Consider the following 20,477-nt stretch of genomic DNA (forward strand, 5'->3'; position numbering starts at 1 on the left):
TTCGACCCTGTTGTAGCAGAGTATTAGATATAAGTAAAATAATTGAATTTTGCAGTTGATAGCATACCTTGTCTTCGGTTAGCAGAAGGATAAACGCCATCGGTGCCTTCCAGTTGATCTCGATGGTTTCTTTGCCATGGATTCCAGGGTTTTGAAAAGAAGGGACTATATATGCTTTGAAAAGAAAGGAAACTATTGAAAGTTTGAAACCGTTGTATGCATTTTTGTGTTCAGTAGTGAAGTAACTAATGGCCTTTATGAGAGTTGGTGGTAGGTAAGAGGCGTTGAAGTACGAAAATCTGAACGGAGAAAACGGCTGAGAATTGAGGAAGACGAAGGTGAATCGTAGTAGTAGTTGATTACGATGAAGGGTTTTGGGCTCAGGAATTAGTCGAAACTCATCAGATTTCAGGGCCCAATTGAGAACCAAACAGCTCTGTGAAAATGACTGACGTGGCATAAAGGAAAGTCTCTATTGGATAATTTTCTGTGCCTACGTGGACACTCTCATTGCTCTAGAATAAGAGCTTTTAGTATAGTATATATATAGACTAGGGTCGGCCCGCCCTACGGGCGGGATGTTAGTTCAAAAATAATTGAAATAGTTAGAGTAAATATTTAATATAATTTTTTTATTAACTTAAAATATAAATATTAGTTTAATTCTGTATTTTTTTTTAGTTTTTGAAGTCTAAATAAACTCTGATATTTTGATAATTAGATATGTGTTCTTTATTCCGGGTGATTCTACACTAAATTTAGAAACTGCTAAATTTCCATTGAATTTATTGTTGACATTTAAATATTTATAATATAATGCAAATGATTACAAAGAGATATGGAAGATATATTTGCATTAGATATATATTGTTTATAGTAAAAAATATGCCATATAAAACTAATTATTTAGATTTTGAATTTAATAGGTGCATTTAGTTTTTAATAACAATTATAGTTTACTGGAAAGTTTATACTATTTGAATTTTTATTAATTTATTGATCTTCCCATTTTGCGTCTAGCTAAAGAATAAACAAATCTTGAGATATTATAACAGATTCATGTCGAGAAGAAATTACTTCTGATATGATACCATATGATATCCACTAACCTACTGAGGTTGGTTGTGGTGACTTTGTAGATCGAATGAGCATTCGGGCTTGTCTAGATGATTGCGGCTCATTGTCTGGATGATCACCTGATGGAAATGTATGTTCAGTAATGTTAATAATACTGATGAACTCATCAACAATTTCTATGTTAAAAATAAAGAAAAGCCGGACGAACCGGAACTTGAGACTCTCGAGGCATCGTGAACATTTGGTGTGTCTAAGTCAGCGCCCATGCTTTTCTCTTGGTTACTACCCGACTCACTGGAACCAGAACATGGAACTCTTCTAGGTGTTTTGTTATCCATGAATCAGAGTAGGTTTCACAAAACGAAACGGTGCTTGAGTGGAATGTGTAGATGCAAAGGGGCTGATCACTAAAATAAGAGCCATTGTTGATTTGTATCTCTCTGTCAGTTACATATTAACTTAACAGGGGATGTGAGAGGTCAATTAATTTTATTTTTCAATACAACACATTTCTGTGTAATTGTTGTATATTATTATCTGGCCGAAGAATTAAAAGAATAATTGTTTGTTCACTATCAAACTCTGTTCTGATGTATACCTATGCGTCTAATATTGTACAGGTTTAGGTGAATACGGTCAGTGATCGTCGCAGGACATAAATATGCTGTAATCAGTCGCTGTGAATTCTAAAGTTAAAACTTAAACCTTACGTTAATTCGACATTTGTATAATACACGAACATCTGTGTATCCTTGATAAAGAGGAAATAAGGTAACTGGAAGACCAATACTTGTGTAATTGCACGAAAGTATGTTTTAATTTTACTAAATAATTTGTTTAAAAAAAAGACGGTTCATATTTTATTCGTAAATAAATATCTTTATCTAAAAATATATATAGTGGTAGCCTATTAATGTACGAGCACTAACCATACCAAAATTATTTACCTCATAACTTGAACTAACAGATTCTAAAACCTTAGTTCAAGTTATGAGGTAAATAATTCAAGTTATGTGGTAAATAATAATTTACCTTAGTTCAAATTATTTAGCTCAACGATTGTTAAAGGCTCAACAAACCTTGGTAGTAAATATAATAGTAAAGGACCTAGCAACCAAATAGAGTTGAGAATGTGTTGTTCAGCTTAGAAAGAGTTACTGGTACAAATTTTCATACGAAGTTGTGGAGCTGCTACCATCATCAGATCCACATGTTTAAGAACAAATTCCACATTATTTCTTAGACATCACATGCTATGCAGGAAGAAACACCTCGCTGGAGCTTCTTGGAGCACTTGGAGAAGGGAATGTAACACCAGCCGTTGTAAGTCTGAACAACTGTCAACTGTCTTGATTCATGAATAAAAAGCTAGGGAAAAAAACAATTAGTGGCAAAACAATTTACTGGACATGAAATTTGAAGATTTGTGTCACACCTGAGGCTGTGATTTGATGACATAACCATTGAGTTCAGCGGTGGTTAGGGTCTGTACTTCCTGTGCTCAAGATACTTTGGTGTTATTGTGGAGTCATATGTGCCATTACCCACCAATGTACGGTAGTTTTGAGTTTTTGGAAAAATTAGTAATGAGAACAGAAATATATTGAAGGTGATGGATTAATAAAATAATAAGGTGGAGTTACCGTACCTTTCATAGTAAATCTGCCCTGCATAAGTCTCGGTGTCAAAGAAGAAATGAGTGCCAGAGGTGCGTTCAGATAAAGCCGGCCCAAAAAAATGACATTATGTTGTACGGTGCTGAGTTCTGTTGCATACGCATTTGACTAACTTACATCCCTATTGTTTTCAAGCTGCAAGAGATTACAAAAGAAAGAAATATAATCACCCATTGGTTAATTCAACTTGTTACAAAATCCTAAACTACACAATTATAGTTCATCATGAGTCTTACATAAAGAGTGGTGGATCTAGAGAGAACCTGAAGGAGTGATTATCACCTCGAACCAACTCATCAAACATGGAACAAATCTGGAAAATTACCATTAAATTAAAAATCAAAACTTTGTTAAACATAATCGGCAGAGGATAAATTTCAAGAGAATTAGAGATAAAGAATCATCTTATAGAGTTTAAGCAATGAATCTTAGACGAAGGAGGTGGGTCAAGCTTCGATCCGAACTCTTTCAACTGCTCCTCCGGCTCTTGAGTCATCATGGATGAAACAGAGAATTTTTAACCGACAATGTGCTCATCTCTCTAAGCCAAAGCACCATACATGAAGATGGAGAAGACGAAAAGGGTTTCTTTCTTGTTTATGTCGGATTCATTTGTTGTTCAGAGGGGGGAGCGATCTTCATTTCTATTCTAGGAGTGCTCTAATACATAGATAGCAGAGAGATTAAGGGATCAAGAAAAAAAAAACAGAGTGAGATACGAACCTATTTACAACACACACCGACGTATGAGCAGCACAACCGAAGAGATCGTATCAGACACACGAATTTAAGACATTCGGAGTAAACACGCATCCGTTACAGCATCTGTTTCGTCACGCTCGGCGCCGATGGAGACAGGGAGGACGAAGGCGAGGACTCCAAACTCGATTAGGGTTCACGCGAGACGTGATTCTATGGGCCGGGAGTCACACACATTAAACCCATGAAGCACACAACATTACACGCGAAGCCCAGGAAGCACAGACCACTACTCCGCGTTTCATTTAACGCGACACGTGTCGGCGTCACAGAGACCCTATTTGTGACATGGCATCTGACGTGTCAACAGGAGAGAAAAAACCATCTTTTATAATAATAGATTGCTTTCGTTACTCCGCTTATTTGGACTTAAGTTGGTGTGAATAACACACTTGAAGGGCATAACAGGTTTACAATCCTCAAATGGTCTAAAATTATCACTCCAATTTTTTGTCGATAAGAACTTGAAGAACCAGAAAAAAAACTACATACATATTTTTCCCAATATAACAATACATAAGTATATAACCTAAAATGTTGATTACAAATATTAAACCGTGACAATTAATTTTATTTCAATGTTACTTTCTTATTTTTTTAAGAAAGATAATAAATTAGATTTTTATGAATTTTTTAAATTATAAAATTTAAGAAAAATGTATTAAAAATCTATTCAATTCAAGAAAAACAAATATTGTGAACAAAATAAAATATTTATATTTAAATGAATTATTTTAATATAATAACAATTATATGTTTTTTAAAAAGGAAGAAACAGTAAACTAGAAGTTTATTAAAATTTAAAATATATTTATATTATTTCGTCCATTTACTTATCCGCCCGTAGGGCGGATCCGACCTAGTGAGTTTATAATATTCAAGCGGGATTTGGTTTAAAAAAAAACGATATCCGAAAGGAACAACATGTACCTAAATGGACAGATGATGTTCACGGCTAACTGATTTTATAAATTAATAAAAAAACAATTTCTATGTGTTTGGCTAAATTAAGTGAAAAAGAAATAGTTTTTATCAAGTAAAATAATTATATGGAGTGAAAAATTAAGTGGCAATAATGTAGCATATTTTAATTATTTTGATTTAAGTTAATATTTTATTCACAAAACATATATTTGAACTATGTTTTTTGGGTAAGTAATTTTCCACTGATTGAAACTAAAATAAAAATATTTTAGTAAAATAAACTAAACCAAACGTTTAATCATATGTAAAATCTAATTATTTAACATTTTGATTTTATAATTGGCACAAAGTTAATATTGATTAACTAATAAATAAAAATATGCACTATTATTATTATGGTAATATAACTAATGATATAAATCATTATTAAGTAAATCATTATTAAGGTAATATAATTAATTAAATTGTTAAACCAAGTAAAATATGGAACCACAATTAATAGATACTACTAGTCATGTATCCAAACAAATTTCATTAAGACTATTATTCAAGTTTCCAAATACTCTAAATTTTTTTAATCCTCCTATTCAAGTTTCCAAAATACTCCAATTTTGCACTTCAACTTTAATAATATAAATTAACATTTGTGTATACATACCAATAAGGAAATTGGGTTTACACGTTCCATTACCAATCTCCTCGTAGCTAGCCAGATCAAGGAATTCACTATCATTAAGATAATCCGAACGGCTGATCATTGTGTCTGTAAGGATAGTCATCTTGTACTGCTGCTTTGTAGGTCGATATTGACCTCCTGCCCCACCTATTTTAAAGGTGTCAATGACCTTCCATTCACCAATGGGTAAGTAACGCTGAACTCGAACCATCAGTGATTTTTTGCAAGACGCTTGGATCTTGTCACCCTATCACAAATATAAAACGATTCATTATTATTTAAGTTACGTCACTCATCTATATATATAAGTATCTATATAAAGTGGAATGATCTTACACTTTCGTATACTAGGACGCACTCAAGAGTATCTCCTCCAAAGCTGATGCTTTACTTCCAAGAATGAAGCAGTTTCACTGTTACTCGCGATTCATCTTTGTAAGGTTTGAGATCTTTAATAAGATTCATTTTTTCTCGTTTGACATGTTTGCTTTGAGAGGTCGATGAGAAGTCTCTAATTGTATAAAATTGTATATATATGGTATATTTAGCGCAATAAGTGGTAACCAAGTAAGGTAGTTATATTTAATTTTTAGAATTACTTGATTGATCTTTTAAAATTACTTGCGCAGGAATATGCCCGAGTTTACGTGGGGAGGGGTCTAAGATATTACCTTCAACACTTGCCTTAAATGTAGGAGAATCTAATCGTATATTTAAAAATCTGTTTTTGAATTCATGATTATCAAAATCGGGCATATTATTATTCGATCTCATCTATGGACTTTTAAATTAAATCAAGTTTATGGGCTACATTAACAATATACATTTCGTATGAATGAATTAATTTTCTTTTTAAAAACATCTAAACCTGTTTCCAAACATACTGATTTTACTAAAGGCTATTCAAGTATCCAAACATATTGATTTTGTACTTCAGCTTTAATAATATAGATATTTCAATATATACACTGAGAATGTACTTGAGAAGAATAATTAAATTAAAGTGTTAGATATTATAAAAGCAACAACAATTTAAACCACTTTATACATTTATATTGAATTTTACACTCCTTCAGTATTAAAACAGAAATAATTTTATAGTTTTAAATTTTTAAATAATAACTTATTTATAATTTTCAAATAATTACTTATTCTCAAATAATCTGCGCTTTGAAGCGAGGATCCAAATTAAATATTAAATCTAAAACGACAAATTTATAATAAATTTTCAATAATGAAAAAATAATATGAAATTATATATTGGTTATTTCTTTCATTATTCTTTTCATTTCTTTTAAATGACATAGTAAAGTTTTATAAAAATCTAAGAATCACATATCAAAATTTTTATTCAATTTATGTATTATCAAAAAGTATATTAAACAAATAATAAATAGGTTTTAACGAGGTAATGGTGGATTTTTTTATTTTATCAAATTTTAATTAATCGATTTTTATTAAATCTAAATTTTATAGAAACATATCAATCAAGAACCTGGACCGCGGGCCTGGCCCGTAAAGGCTTGTTGCGGGGCGGGACTGGGCCTCCATTTGATAAGCCCGTAAAATTGTGGGCCTCACGGGACGGGCTCAAAACGGGACGGGTTCAAAGCGGGACGGGTTCAAAGCGGGATGGTAATTCACCCAAGAAAAATTCATGATAAAATATTAAACTAGGAAACATTCTCATATAAATCAAAATTGTGGTAGTTAAAAGATAATCAGTGAATTAAAAGAATGTTTACATTTTTATATCTTTCAAAAAAATGGTTTACGATGAGAGAGAGAGAGAGAGAGAGAGAGAGAGAGAGAGAGAGAGAGAGAGAGAGAGAGAGAGAGAGAGAGAGAGAGAGAGAGAGAGAGAGAGATGTGAGTTACAATAATAGCATTGTTGTAAACAAATTATGCTTGTTTGAATCTGTAATTCTTAGCAGGTAAGAATGTCTTTGGTTTGAGAGAGAGAGAGAGAGAGAGGGAGAGATAGAGAGAGAGAGAGAGAGAGAGAGAGAGAGAGAGAGAGAGAGAGGGAGAGAGAAGGGGATTAGACATTATGGAGCTCCGTTGATGGTGGTTTCAGGATCGATGATGCTTCCGGTCTCCCAAGCGCCTCTTATCTGCACCGGTGGAGCTTCTTCAAGCCATCATAAATGATAATAAAAACATTTGTTTTGTATAAGCTTTAATGTATTGATCTTGTAAGAGTATGCTCGATTATGTGCAAGCTGAAACTCAATTCTTGTCTATGTTTGTTTGTGCATGTAGAAATAAGCAATGTAATATTCGATGTCCCGCAGGACGGCCTGCGAAAGCCTGCATATTTTGCGGTACGGGATTGGACAGCTAGTTTGAGGACCGCATCCCGCGCGGGACAGGCCCGCCGTGTACCGCCAGAAGCCGAACCCGCAGCGGTTCGGGATGGGACGGGACGGGAGAGCCCAATTGCCATCCCTAATTTATATACGACCAACAAGTTTACCGGTTAGACTCTAGGTCCAAATATGAAAACATTGCTTATACTTTAATTCGTCTATAAACCATATATGTTTTTCCACTAAAAATAGTAAAATCATTTGTTAGCTTATTTTTGATTTTGGTTTGGTACGGTAGCAAAGTCAATGTAATTAAATATAACTAATATTTGTAGGTATATAATTTGTATTTAAAAAAATCCGGTAACCATTTGGTTCTCGATTCAAATACAGTTTTTGGGTTCTAAAATTATAAGATATGCTCGGTGATTATGAAATTCAGTGAAATGTTGATTTCGTTTTTTTGTGTTTCGTACGATTAGATTTCTCATAAATATGATTAGACTTATATACTGTCTTACCTAGGAATTCATTTTAAAAAGGATATTTAATTTCACAAATAAACATGCTTTTTATACTAGCATGTTTATTTGTGAAATTAAATATCCTTTTTTCAAACGCATGTCAAAATCTAGTTTTTTTATTAAATCCAATGACCCAAAATAATTCTACGATAGATGTCATATTGTTTAGCAAAGTAAGGTTAGCGATTAGGGGAACGAGAAAAAGAGGTCTAGAGAGAGAAAGACGCTCTCGCTTCTGACTAGAAATCAAAGTCTCCGTACGGTGGCCGGTGGCCTTTGCCGCCGGTTACCACCACCGCTTCTCCCTGTTTTCTTTTCGGCTTCTTTGCTTTTATTTTCTCGGCATCAGTGGTTATACGGCGCTGCATGTCCGTTTTTCTCTTCCAGTATCGCACCTTTCACTCGGTGGATGACTGGCCTTGGACTCTGGGGCCGTGCCGTTCTTCTTTGGCGGTGGTCGCCGGCTATTATGGGTTACCTTGGAGCGCTCGAGCGGTTTGTTGGTTTCGGTTCGTGGTTGGAGGCCTTCGGATGGGTGAGGTATCAAGGATTCTCGTTGACGCTCCCCAAAGCTTAAGCGAATGAATGGATGTCGCCGAACCCTTATTCCTCTAATACAGTTGTTGGAGGTGGGTTCGGTGGTTGTGGACAAATCCCGGTAGTGTCCGGTGGTCAATTGATTTGGTTTGTTCCCGTGTTGATTCGTGGAATCGGTTCAATACGGTGGTGGCTCGTGTGTCGGTGAATCATGTTGTCTGGTGACTGTTGGGCCTAAATATGGCCTGCTAGCTAATGATGAATAATAAAAAATGATAACGGGCCGTGATAGGCCCATAAAAAATTCAATCCTTAAAGGCAGCTAAGCTAGAGCCGGAGGCTGTGAGCTAAAGGTGCTTACTAGAGAGGTCACGGAAATGAGGCAGCTCGTGGACGCACAAGTATACGCAGGACCCGGTCAAAGGGGAGCTGTTACAAATCCCTCAAATCACGGAGGGGATCTCGGGAACCAGTTCAAATGGAGCCTGAGGCTATTTAAAGGAGAAGTCAATCAAGAAGAGAGGAGACATTAAACCCTTATTCATTTTCACAATCATTCATATAATCTCTCAAACACTTTGTTATCTTTGTAATCATCAAGAGAAACATCTCTTTGTAACCACTCTTTTACTAAGTTATCAATACAAAATCAAAATTCATTCTACAAGTTATTACGAGATTCAGCCCACGTTATATTTCCCTAACCTTTCCTAAACCTTAACCTGATCTAAAATCCAGGAGGTGATCACAATAGGCGCCGTCTGTGGGGAAGAAACAATCGAATCTCTTACTCCAACTTAAGGATGAATCCAGTCGATCAGACAACAAATCCATCTAACCACGGAATAGTGTCACGAAGAACAGTATCCCGATGAACAGTATCCCGATGAACAGTATCTCGATGAACAGTATCTCGATGAACAGTACTCGGATGAACAGTACTGGAAGAACAGTATCTCGATGAACAGTATCTTGATGAACAGTATCTCGATGAACAGTGCTGGAGCAGCCAACACGAGAACCTCCAGTGGGATCGATCCAGGGCTCCCAGCCCTTGTTACCCCTCAGCATCAACCTGCTCCGAACCAGACGGAGGCTCAGCTCTCTGAGATCCGTTGCATGATGATGCAGTTGGTAGACAAAGCTCAGGAAAGCGAGCGTACCATGCAACAGCTAGCCGCTCGGCAGCAACGATTCGAAGAGATCACTAGATCTCTAACCGCAACAATCCAACCACCGCAACGTCGGGGCTCGAGAGTTACCTTCCGAGATCGAATAACTGACCCCTCGTTCCCTCGAGGACGTCTAGATTTTTCCCTTGATAACACTGGTTCGGGAGAACAGGCACCTGCTTTCCAACGCCTCACACTAGGATAACTCCTGTGTTTAGCCCGCCTCTCACCAGTGTTATGGGAAGCAACCTAGCATCAACCAGCTATGTACCAGAGCAGATTACTGGTCAGAGCACTCGCTTACCTCCTCCACCACCTATTCTTAGGTCAGGAGAAGGAGTATCCAATCCGTCCGGGGGCAGAACGTCATCTTCAGTGTTTCAGGCCATAAACCTAAACACGAATCCGGATGAACATCAAAGGACGGATGCTGATCCTACAACTCGCCCCACTAACCTAACTCGTCAAAATAACCCAAGGACAGTGAGCAAATCAGCCCACCTGGCACTTGGGAAAATGATCGAACACGATTCCATCAGGGGCCTGTTCGACAAGTACCTAATGATGACCCGACTGTCCTTCCTCTAGAGGGACCTGAGGCTATTCGCAGATATATGGAACGAACTCACGCAGCTCTCCAAAAATTGGGAGCTCAAGTCCACAAGGCAACGAGCTCAGCTCCCGAAATCGAGAGCTTGATCGAAGAGACCTGTGGAACTCCATCCACTGACAGAATTGCCAACTCTTACATAAGAGACACCCGAAAAATTAGGATCCCCGAATACGACGGGACCTCAGACCCAAAGGCTTACCTGAGAGCCTTCCGATTAGCTATCGTGAAAGCTCACTTTACGAAAGAAGAATGCGAAGCAGGTTACTACAGGACATTCGCTGAAAATCTAGTCGGAACAACCCTCGAATGGTTCTCTGGTCTCGAACCAAATTCGATAGATAGCTTCGACCAGTTAAGCAACGCTTTCATGAAGCAATACTCGACTAATATCCTGAAGCAAGCATCCGAGGCTGACCTCTGGAAAATCAGACAGGGAGTGGGAGACTCACTACAAGCCTACATCGAAAAATTCAGAGTAGTGAGAACTAATCTCTCAAACCCCAACGACCAGGTCGCCATCGAGGCTCTCAGAAGAGGTCTCTAGTATAAATTGGAACTTTGGTCGGAGCTAACGCTCAATCCTCCCCCAACTATCGACGATGCTCTTCATAAAGCGTCTAGATACGTCACTTTGGAAGAGGAAACAGCTGCACTGGATAAACTCCACAAGAAACCCCAGAATCACCCGAAAGATGAAGCCTCAGAAGCAAAAGGACCTCATAGAAAGGGGAACTCTCGAAACAATCAGACCCAGGGAGAACATTCCTATGCAATCGAGGAAGATAAGGAAGAAAAACCTGTCGCCGCAGCAAACAAAACCCCCTGGTCAAAAGGATATGATGAGAACAAACACTGCTCTTATCACGATCGGAAAAAACACTCAACTGAGGAATGTTGGGACCTCCAACGACAACTGGCAGCTAAATTCACAGCCGGAGAAATAAAGGACGTGGACCTCAAAAAACCACAGCCCTACAAGAAAAGAGGTCCCAGAGACACCTCACCGAAACGAGAAAGGTCTCCTGAAAAAGAGACCGATTCACCACCCCCAGCTCCTAAGAAAAGGGTCGACATGATCCTTGGGAAGCTCCCCCAAGGAAAAAGCCTACAAATCGAGGCCCTCCTGAGCAAACCGTTACCTCAGTCGAGCCCCGGTTCGAGGGTAGACTACATCCTCAGAGGATCCGATATGTGTCGAGACTCTGTTAATTCTATTAAAACTCATGTACGGAAGGCTGTGTCTAACACTCAAACTAAGCCTTCTAACCCCGAGTCTAACACTAAGATTTCCTTTTGGGAAAGTGAGACGTCAAACCTTGACAGTCCTCACGACGATGTCCTGATCGTCACCCTGAACATCGCAGGGTACGAAGTACCCAAGCTCATGGTAGACACCGGGAGCTCCGTCGACCTCATTTTCTTTAGCGCCCTGAAGGGGATGGAAATAGACGAGTACGAGATCGTCGACCAGAAGGCTAGTCTCATAGGCTTTTCCGGAGAAACAGCTACCTCATTGGGAACTATCAAACTCCCAATTATAGCTGGCGGAATCATGAAAATGACGAACTTCGTAGTCATCGACAGACCCTCCCCGTTCAATGCGATCCTAGGAAGACCTTGGATCCATAAGATGAAAGCAGTAGCTTCAACTTACCACCAATGTGTGAAGTTCCCGGCACCTGAAGGGATAGCTACCGGGCACGGTAACCAAAAGATCTCCAGGATCTGTTACCTGGGAGGATTTGAAATATTTAAAGAATCGCCCTAGTAGCAATTACAGATCCAGGAGGGTCGTGAGATGCAACATAATATTCGAAGTCCCCCTAAAATCCTCACCGAGCAAGTTAGTATCGACGACTCAAATCCTGAACAACAAGTGAGTATCGGATCTGAGCTACCTCTCGAGACTAAGAAGGAGCTAATTGACTTTCTAAAAAACAACGTCGGAACCTTTGCATGGACCACTAGTGACATGAAGGGTATAAACGCCGACGTCACTACTCACAAGCTTAATGTAGATCCCACTTTCAAACCGATCAAATAAAAGCGTCGCAAGCTAGGCCTAGAAAAGGCACAAGCTGTTAACGACGAGGTCGACCGACTTACGAAAGTTGGGTCCATTCGAGAGGTACATTACCCCGACTGGAAATGGAGAATCTGCGTAGATTTCACCGACCTAAATAAAGCTTTTCTCAAAGACAGCTTCCCGTTACCTCACATCGATCGTTTGGTCGAGGCCACTGCTGGCCACCAGCTCATGTCCTTCATGGATGCCTTTTCAGGGTACAATCAAATCATGATGGATCCCGACGATCAAGAGAAAACCGCATTCATAACTGAACGAGGGACCTATTGCTATAAGGTCATGCCATTCGGTTTAAAGAACGCAGGAGCTACCTATCAAAGGGTAGTGAATAAAATGTTCGCTGGCCAGCTCGGGAAAACCATGGAGGTCTATATTGACGATATGCTAGTCAAATCCTCAGTTGGAGAAAATCACATTTCCCACCTAAGGGAACCCTTCGATATCCTCAACAAATACAATATGAAGCTCAACCCTGCCAAGTGCACCTTCGGGGTACCTTCAGGCGAGTTTCTCGGGTACCTCGTAACCGAAAGAGGCATCGAAGCCAACCCGAAAGAGATAGCTACCTTTCTGGAAATGCCGTCACCTAAGACAACCAGAGAGGTACAGAGATTGACTGGACGAATCGCAGCATTAAATCGATTCATATCCAGGTCCACCGATAAGTGCCTCCCATTCTACAAACTTCTAAAAAATAATAAGAAGTTCTTATGGGACGAGAAGTGCGAGGAAGCCTTCAAGCAATTGAAAGCTTACCTCTCCGAACCTCCCATCTTGGCCAAATTAGTAATGGGAGAACCACTGTATCTGTACCTCGTTGTGTCAACCGCTGCAGTTAGTGGTGTGCTGGTACGAGAAGAGCAAAACGAGCAAAGACCTGTCTATTATACCAGCAAGAGTCTGATAGACGCCGAAACTAGATACCCTACTATGGAAAAACTAGCTCTAGCTGTCGTAACAGTTGCCAGAAAATTGCGACCTTATTTCCAATCGCACTCAATCTTCGTAATGACTTCACAACCATTGCGAACAATTTTGCACAGCCCTAGCCAATCAAGACGATTAGCTAAATGGGCAATAGAGCTCAGTGAATACGATATCGAGTATAGACATCGAGCAGCAGCAAAAGCTAAGGTCATTGCCGATTTCATAATCGAGCTAGCTTCCGAACAACTAAAATTGGAAACGGAAGCTCCGAAGTGGAGTCTGTACGTTGACGGAGCCTCGTCAAGACAAGGTTCCAGCATCGGTCTAAGGCTGACCTCCTCAGCTGGAGAAACCATCGAACAATCCTACAGGCTCGGATTCAGCGCTTCTAATAACGAGGCTCAATACGAAGCATTAATTGCAGGATTAAAACTCGCCCTAAGCCTCGGAATTCGAGAGCTGAACGCTTATAGTGATTCACAGCTAGTAGCTAGCCAGTTCCACGGCGAGTATGAAACAAGGGACGAAAGAATGGGAGCATACCTCGAAGTTTTCAGGAACCTCACTAAGAAGTTCAACAGATTTGAACTAACGAGGATCCCACGAGGAGAGAACTCTTCAGCAGACGCGTTGGCTGCTCTAGCGTCAACATCAGACCCCCTCGTAAAATGGATCATACCCGTAGAGGGAATCGAAAAACCGAATATCGACATAGTTACCAAAGCCAAGATCGATAGCAAGCCAAAAGAGCAAACAGAAGGGACCTATCCTCAGACGATAGCAATCCAAGTTCTCACAACTTTCTGGTTCCCTAAAACCAGGATCCGCAGCTTCAGGAAGCACGTCTCTGGGGGCACGATCCCAGCTCTGGACTCACCTGTGTATGCAGCAAGGACCAGGAGTCCTTCTGCTCTCGAAAGCACATCCGGAGAAACGACCCAGACTCCGGAGAACAACGCCAGAACTGAAGATATTCCTCGAAATTCAGACTCCTCGGAGCCTAATCCGACAAATATCTCCGGGGGCAATACGACATCAGGTCAGGATACTCAGGGACCTGAACAAGAGCCTCACTCATCCCTTCATGACAAAATAATTGGGAGAGAGGATTGGAGAATACCAATTATGCAGTACATCTTGGAGGGTAAGACCCCCCCCCCCAATAAGTGGGAGGCCCGAAAACTCAAAGCTTTAAGCGCAAGATACTGCATAATCGAGTCAGCCCTCCATAAACGAAGCATTTCCGGACCCTACCTAAAATGCGTCCATGGCCTCGATGCTATCAAACTTATGAAAGAAATGCACGACGGCTCCTGGGGGCAGAGCTCTAGCTATCCGAATTAAAGACATGGCTATTTTTGGCCCACCATTATCGTTGACTGTGAGGTTTACTCCTCTTCATGTGATAAATGCCAAAGGCATGCACCGATTATACATCAGCCTGCGGAGAAACTATCCTCGATCTCCGCTCCGTACCCGTTCATGAGGTGGTCCATGGACATCGTAGGACCACTAATAACGTCAGGGAGAGGAAGGCAAAAGCTACGCTTCCTACTGGTCCTGACGGATTACTTCACGAAGTGGATAGAGGCAGAAGCCTTCCAACAGATAACTAGATTTGAAGTTGAAGGATTTGTGTGGAGAGACATTGTCTGCCGCCACGGTGTCCCATATGAGATCGTAACCGACAACAGAGGACAATTCATTTCTCGCGACTTCAAAGCATTTTGCGACAAGTGGAACATCCGCCTTACCTTCTCAACACCGCGACGACCTCAAGGTAACGGCCAGGCAGAGGCTGCTAATAAGTCAATATTAGCGAACCTCAAGAAACGCCTTGGAACCAACAAGAAAACCTTGTCTGAAAAGATACCTGAAGTACTTTGGGCATGTCGAACCACCCCAAGAAAAGCCACAGAGGAAACCCCTTTCTCTTTAGCCTACGGGATGGGGGCTGTCGTCCCAGCGGAAACCTCCACCGGGAGCCTCCGCCGGGAGCTCTGTACGTCTGATCCCGAAGCTAACGATCAGCTCTTATCAGACAGTCTCGATTTAATCGAGGAACGACGAGACTGAGCCTTGCTCTGCATTCAAAACTATCAGCAAGCAATGGCCCGACATTACAATTCCAAAGTCAGGCCCCGACAGTTCGTTGTAGGTGACCTAGTAATTAGGAAGGTTTTCGAAGGAACCAAGGAACCAGATGCTGGGAAACTAGGGACCAATTGGGAAGGTCCTTACCGGATTATCCACGTGGTACGACCTGGCGTCTATAAGCTCCTGAAGGTACCAACCCAGGTACCTGAAATCAGATCGTGGAATGCCACAAATCTGAAGAAATACTATCATTAGGTACTTAAATTCCTAGAATTACGTTAGGCTTGACCCCTTGACTAGGTACGTAGGAAATTGTGTTATGAGTGCAACTCCAATCTCATTTTAACACTCTTTCCACCATGGCGAGAGGGGGCATATGTTTGAGAACATATAGCCCAAACAGCGATTGTATGATTATTGTGATACCATGTATCCTATTATCAATAAAACAATTATCTTCGATACCTCGATTCTTTAAAAATCAGGTCCCTACAAACACGGGCCTAAGGTCTTAAAATCCTTCAGATCAACTCAGGTCTCCAAGCACCTGGACCTAAGGTCTTAAAATCCTTAATACTCTCGAAGGTCTTAAAATCCTTCAAACAAAATCAGGTCTTCACTGATCTGAACCTAAGGTCTTGAAATCCTTAACAAAATACAAAGGTCTTAAAATCCTTATCAAATCTCAAAAGGTCTTAAAATCCTAAACAAGTTTCAAAGGGTCTTAAAATCCCACAAACGAATTCAGGTTCCAACGAACCATTCTCAAAACCACAAACCGAACTCAGGTCCCTAAAAACTGTGAGCTAATCTCGATATTTCAAGAGCTCCTCTTAAGGAACCAAATACAATTCAAGTCTTCTCGACTTATCATAAAATCCGAGATCTAATTCTGAGGATTCACTAAACCTCTTAGTTAGTAACACAATACATTTCCTATCGAAACCTTTAACAAGGTTCGACCGCCCAAAAACGACTAAGTTAAATCAAAAGACTTGGAACGAAAATAAAAACCAAGTTTAGATAAAGGGTTTAAAAGCCTCCCCAGGCTACCAAGGGTTCCGAAGACCCTAAAACAAGTCAAGGTTTAAAAGCCTCTTCAGGCTATAAATCTGGTACATAAACGAAATTAAAGCCCAGTGGGCAAAAGTCATGAAAACAACATTTTCGAGAAGAGCCTCAGCTCTTAGACATCATCATCACGGGAGCTCCTCCCGATATTTCTTATCTCCTTCAGCTGGTTCACTTTCTTTGGATGGACCTCCCTCTTCTGCCTCCTTATCATCGCCCATCTCGGACGCCTCGACTGGAGCTGAATCAGGGTCCACCAAACCTAAGTTAGAACCGTACTCTCCAGAAAAGGGGAGATTAAACATATTGACCTCGAAAGTACCTGAGCTCTCAGAGAGTTGAGGAAGAGGGAGCTTGCTGACCGAGAAGTCCGAGACTTGGGCCTTTTCGTAAGCAGCAACTGCCTCCGGCATCATAGCCACCAAGCGATGGTACTCATCTTTAGCACTCTTGATTTCATTGTCCAGCATGTCCTTTAGGAGCTCAGTATTAGCCTGAAGCTCTTGAGCGTAAACCAGAAGATCGACTTCATCCTTCTTTTTGGAGAATTTCTCCTTGACAGAAACCAAGATCTTGTTGTAGGCATCAGCTACCTCCTTCTTTCCTTTCCGGACGGCAAGCTTGACCTCAGCTTCCTTGTTCTTCTGGTTGTCTTGGGATGAAGCGATCAGCTCTTTGACCTGGTACTCGGCTATCTTCCGAGCAGAGTCTAACTCCCCGATCTTCCTATTCTTCACTTGGATATCAATCGCTTGACTCTCGATCGTCCCTTGCTGAACGTCAGCCTTGGAGCCGAGTCTCTTGACCTCAGCTTGAAGTTCAGAGACCTGAATCCGAGCCTGGTCAAGCTCCGTCTTGGTAGCCTTCACTAGCTCAGTAACCTGAGCTAATTCTTCAGTGATGGGGGCATTGTGCACAGTGTCCTCAAATTTGAACTGAGCCCTGTTGATAGCTCCAGCTAACTACAAAAAACGAAAACAATGACTTAATAAACATCTTCCGAAGAGGATCAAGTAAAAAGATTAAAAACCATACCTGACCCATGTAATGGGCAATCTCGACATACTCATCTTTATTCGTGAGATTGGCGATCGAGGGAAGGGAGCATCCGGTTCTCTTCATGTGCCTCATCAGCGTAGCCAAACCCCACGAGTCATCCAAGACTGACCCAGGCTTCGAGTGAGCAAAGTTCCAGCCGACGGTTCCTCCTCTAGAAGAAGAGGAGGAAGACCTCGAAGGTCTATCAACCTGGTCGGTCCTGGACCTCTTGCTCCTCGGAGGCTCAAACTCATGAGTATCCCTCACCATTTGAGGATCAGCTTCCGTCTTCGGGACCTCAGAATGAGGGACAACTTCCTGAACTTTGGGCTCGGAGCGACCGGCATCTTTAGCAGGAGCAGAGCCTCCATCGTCAAGGACTTCCTTCACAGAGCTGAGGAAGGATCCTCCTTGATTCTTGTCACTTCCTCGAGAGGAGCTAGCAGCTTTGGTTGATCTACCCCTGGAACGGAATGAGGGCTGGATAGGCATCTTCTGTGACTGAGTCTTTTCTGAGGTACTGGCTCCTGACGAGACCGAGAATATCGATTCGCCTTCGGAAACTAAATCAAAAGGAAAAATCCTTAAATCCCAGAAGACAAATTCAAGCATTAAGGATTTGAAATCAATGAAAGAAGGTTACCTTCTAAACCAGCAACCGAAACTGAATCAGGAAAAGAAGCCTTGTATCGTTCAGGGAACCTAGCTGACCCAACTCTCGTAGTAGTATAAGCTCCCAAAGTATTAGGGCTGTGCTGCAGCTTCCTATAGAGAGCTCTGGTGAGTTTACCGGATAACTTGACAGGGTCCTCAATCTCTGCAAGAAGAATCAAAGAGGTTAGCAAATCGCGATAAGCAAAAACGAATACACAAACATATCCCTAAAATCCTAACCAGAAATGTCAGACCAAGAGGTCCTGAGGTCTCGGCCTACAGGAACCGTCGAAGGGTCGATCTTGACATAGAAATACTTCTTTCGCCAGTCATCATCACTGGCCGTAAACTTAAAAATGCCTAGCCTCGGACGACAGGGGAGGTAATAGGTCCCGCTTCCACCATCCTTGGAAGAGCTCTCCTTTATCAGGAACAGACTCATCAGCTCACTCAACCCTACGATAACTCCTTCTTCCTTAGCCCTGGTGATGAATCCGTTCACCACTCGGATAACCGAGGGGCAAAGTTGGGAAAGGGCCAGTTGATAGTGATCTAGGAGATCTAGCAAGAGGGTTGGGAGAGGGAACCTAAGGTGGCACTTGGAGATGTATTTCTCGTGAATACAGAACCAACCCTCCGGGACAGTTTCAGGGGTTTCATCGTCAGTACAAGCCCTGGCTAGATTACTCTTGCCATGAGCTTGGACGACGAGATTAACGACATCCTGACTCTTCAACAGCGAGGGAGAGTAAGGTCCAGAGGAGGTGCTCTTGCCATCTTTCTTCTTCATCCTCTTGACTCTCGCTCCAATTGAGTCTTTAGCCTTCTTCTTCTTGGCATCCTTCTTCATCTTCTCTCCGGCTTCTTGTTTAACCTTCATAAGATGAGCACCGGAAGCAGAGATTTGAATTTCACCGGAGCCTTCCTTTTGACTCATGATAAGTAAAGGGTAAAGAGAAAGGAGGTGAAAGGGGAAGGATCGAGTTGAGTTGAGCAAGAACGGAATCTCTAAAGAATTTAGGGGTGAAGAACAAGTTCGATCAAGAAGCAGAGATAAAAAAAAATGCAGTAAAATAAAAAGAGAGAGGGGAAGTTACTTTGGAAACCGTCGAGAGGCGTGGAGAAAGTGGAGAGAGAAGCAGTTAATACCTGCAGCTTTATATCCGGTCACGTCTCGAAAATCGGAAACTACATTTCAAACTCCCTTTAATCTGAACCGTCGATCTCCTTAACGTAACTGCAGCCGTCCGATTAAGCAAAGAATATCTGCGATTGAGATAACTGATAATCATTATCTCAACAAAAAAAATCTAGGTTGGGCGGCTAGGTTTAGCTCCCGAGAAAACAAATCGTCTCTCGAAAGCTGGGGGCAACTATTGGGCCCAAATATGGCCCGCTAGCTAATGATGAATAACAAGAAATGATAACGGGCCGCGATAGGCCCATTACAAATTCAATCCTTAAAGGCAGCTAAGCTAGAGCCGGAGGCTGTGAGCTAAAGGTGCTTACTAGAGAGGTCACGGAAAGGAGGCAGCTCGTGGACGCACAAGTAGACGCAGGACCCGATCAAAGAGGAGCTGTTACAAATCCCTCAAATCACGGAAGGCATCTCGGGAACCAATTGGTGGCGATCAAATGGAGCCTGAGGCTATTTAAAGGAGAAGTCAATCAAGAAGAGAAGAGACATTCAACCCTTATTCATTTTCACGATCATTCATATAATCTCTCAAACATTTTGTTATCTTTGTAATCATCAAGAGAAACATCTCTTTGTAACCACTCTTTTACCAAGTTATCAATACAAAATCATAATTCATTCTACAAGTTATTACGAGATTCAGTCCACGCTATCTTTCCCTAACCTTTCTTAAACTTCAACCTGATCTAAAATCCAGGAGGTGAATTTAGTCCCTCACAGTGACTACGGCGGAGCGACGTGTATTGGCTCCGGCGGTGTGGTCAAACCGTTTGTGTGGAAGAAGACTCCCGTCCTTGTCACGCGTATCTCCTTTACGCCTTTGCGTAGCACGTGGTGATGGAAGGATCTGGTCGGTCACATTTTTTTCTTGGGCTTGAATTTTGGTTGTATGTAGTGTGGGTTTTTTGTGGGCCATTTCGGTTTTCACTTATGTGTTCTGTTTTAATTTTCCATCATTTGGGGCTCTGTAATATGTTTCTGGGTTTAGTTCTCTAATAATATATATCCTTAGATGGCAAAAAAAAAAGTCATATTGTTTTTCAAATGTCAAATCTGTTTTTGACTTTGTTCCAGGTAAGCTTAACTGGAAACTATTTATTAAATTCTTTGAGAATGTTTTGTTTTTTCTGCTCACTCTA

At 41.0% G+C, this 20,477-nt stretch overlaps 1 protein-coding gene and 1 long non-coding RNA gene across 3 annotated transcripts; both read right to left on the bottom strand.

Annotated features, from left to right (window-relative positions):
* Positions 1-2,186: 2,186 nt before the first annotated feature.
* On the bottom strand, positions 2,187-3,651 carry LOC108811110 (uncharacterized). 2 transcript variants are annotated; one of them, XR_001943236.2, is made up of 5 exons: positions 3,477-3,651; positions 2,990-3,239; positions 2,726-2,888; positions 2,513-2,572; positions 2,187-2,445 (listed from the first exon to the last, which is right to left on the bottom strand). It is a non-coding gene; the product is annotated as an uncharacterized LOC108811110 (long non-coding RNA). The 2 variants fall into 2 exon arrangements; XR_008938922.1 differs by having other exon boundaries at positions 2,990-3,651.
* Positions 3,652-16,563: 12,912 nt separating this feature from the next.
* On the bottom strand, positions 16,564-19,077 carry LOC130508550 (uncharacterized protein At3g60930, chloroplastic-like). The gene is made up of 5 exons (XM_057004114.1): positions 18,421-19,077; positions 18,130-18,367; positions 17,754-18,049; positions 16,811-17,410; positions 16,564-16,689 (listed from the first exon to the last, which is right to left on the bottom strand). The coding sequence occupies exons 1-5, from the start codon at positions 19,075-19,077 to the stop codon at positions 16,564-16,566; spliced, it is 1,917 nt and encodes a 638-aa protein (XP_056860094.1).
* Between the last annotated feature and the right edge of the window lie 1,400 nt (positions 19,078-20,477).

Source organism: Raphanus sativus, chromosome 2, assembly GCF_000801105.2.
Source record: "Raphanus sativus cultivar WK10039 chromosome 2, ASM80110v3, whole genome shotgun sequence".
Taxonomy (NCBI): domain Eukaryota; kingdom Viridiplantae; phylum Streptophyta; class Magnoliopsida; order Brassicales; family Brassicaceae; genus Raphanus; species Raphanus sativus.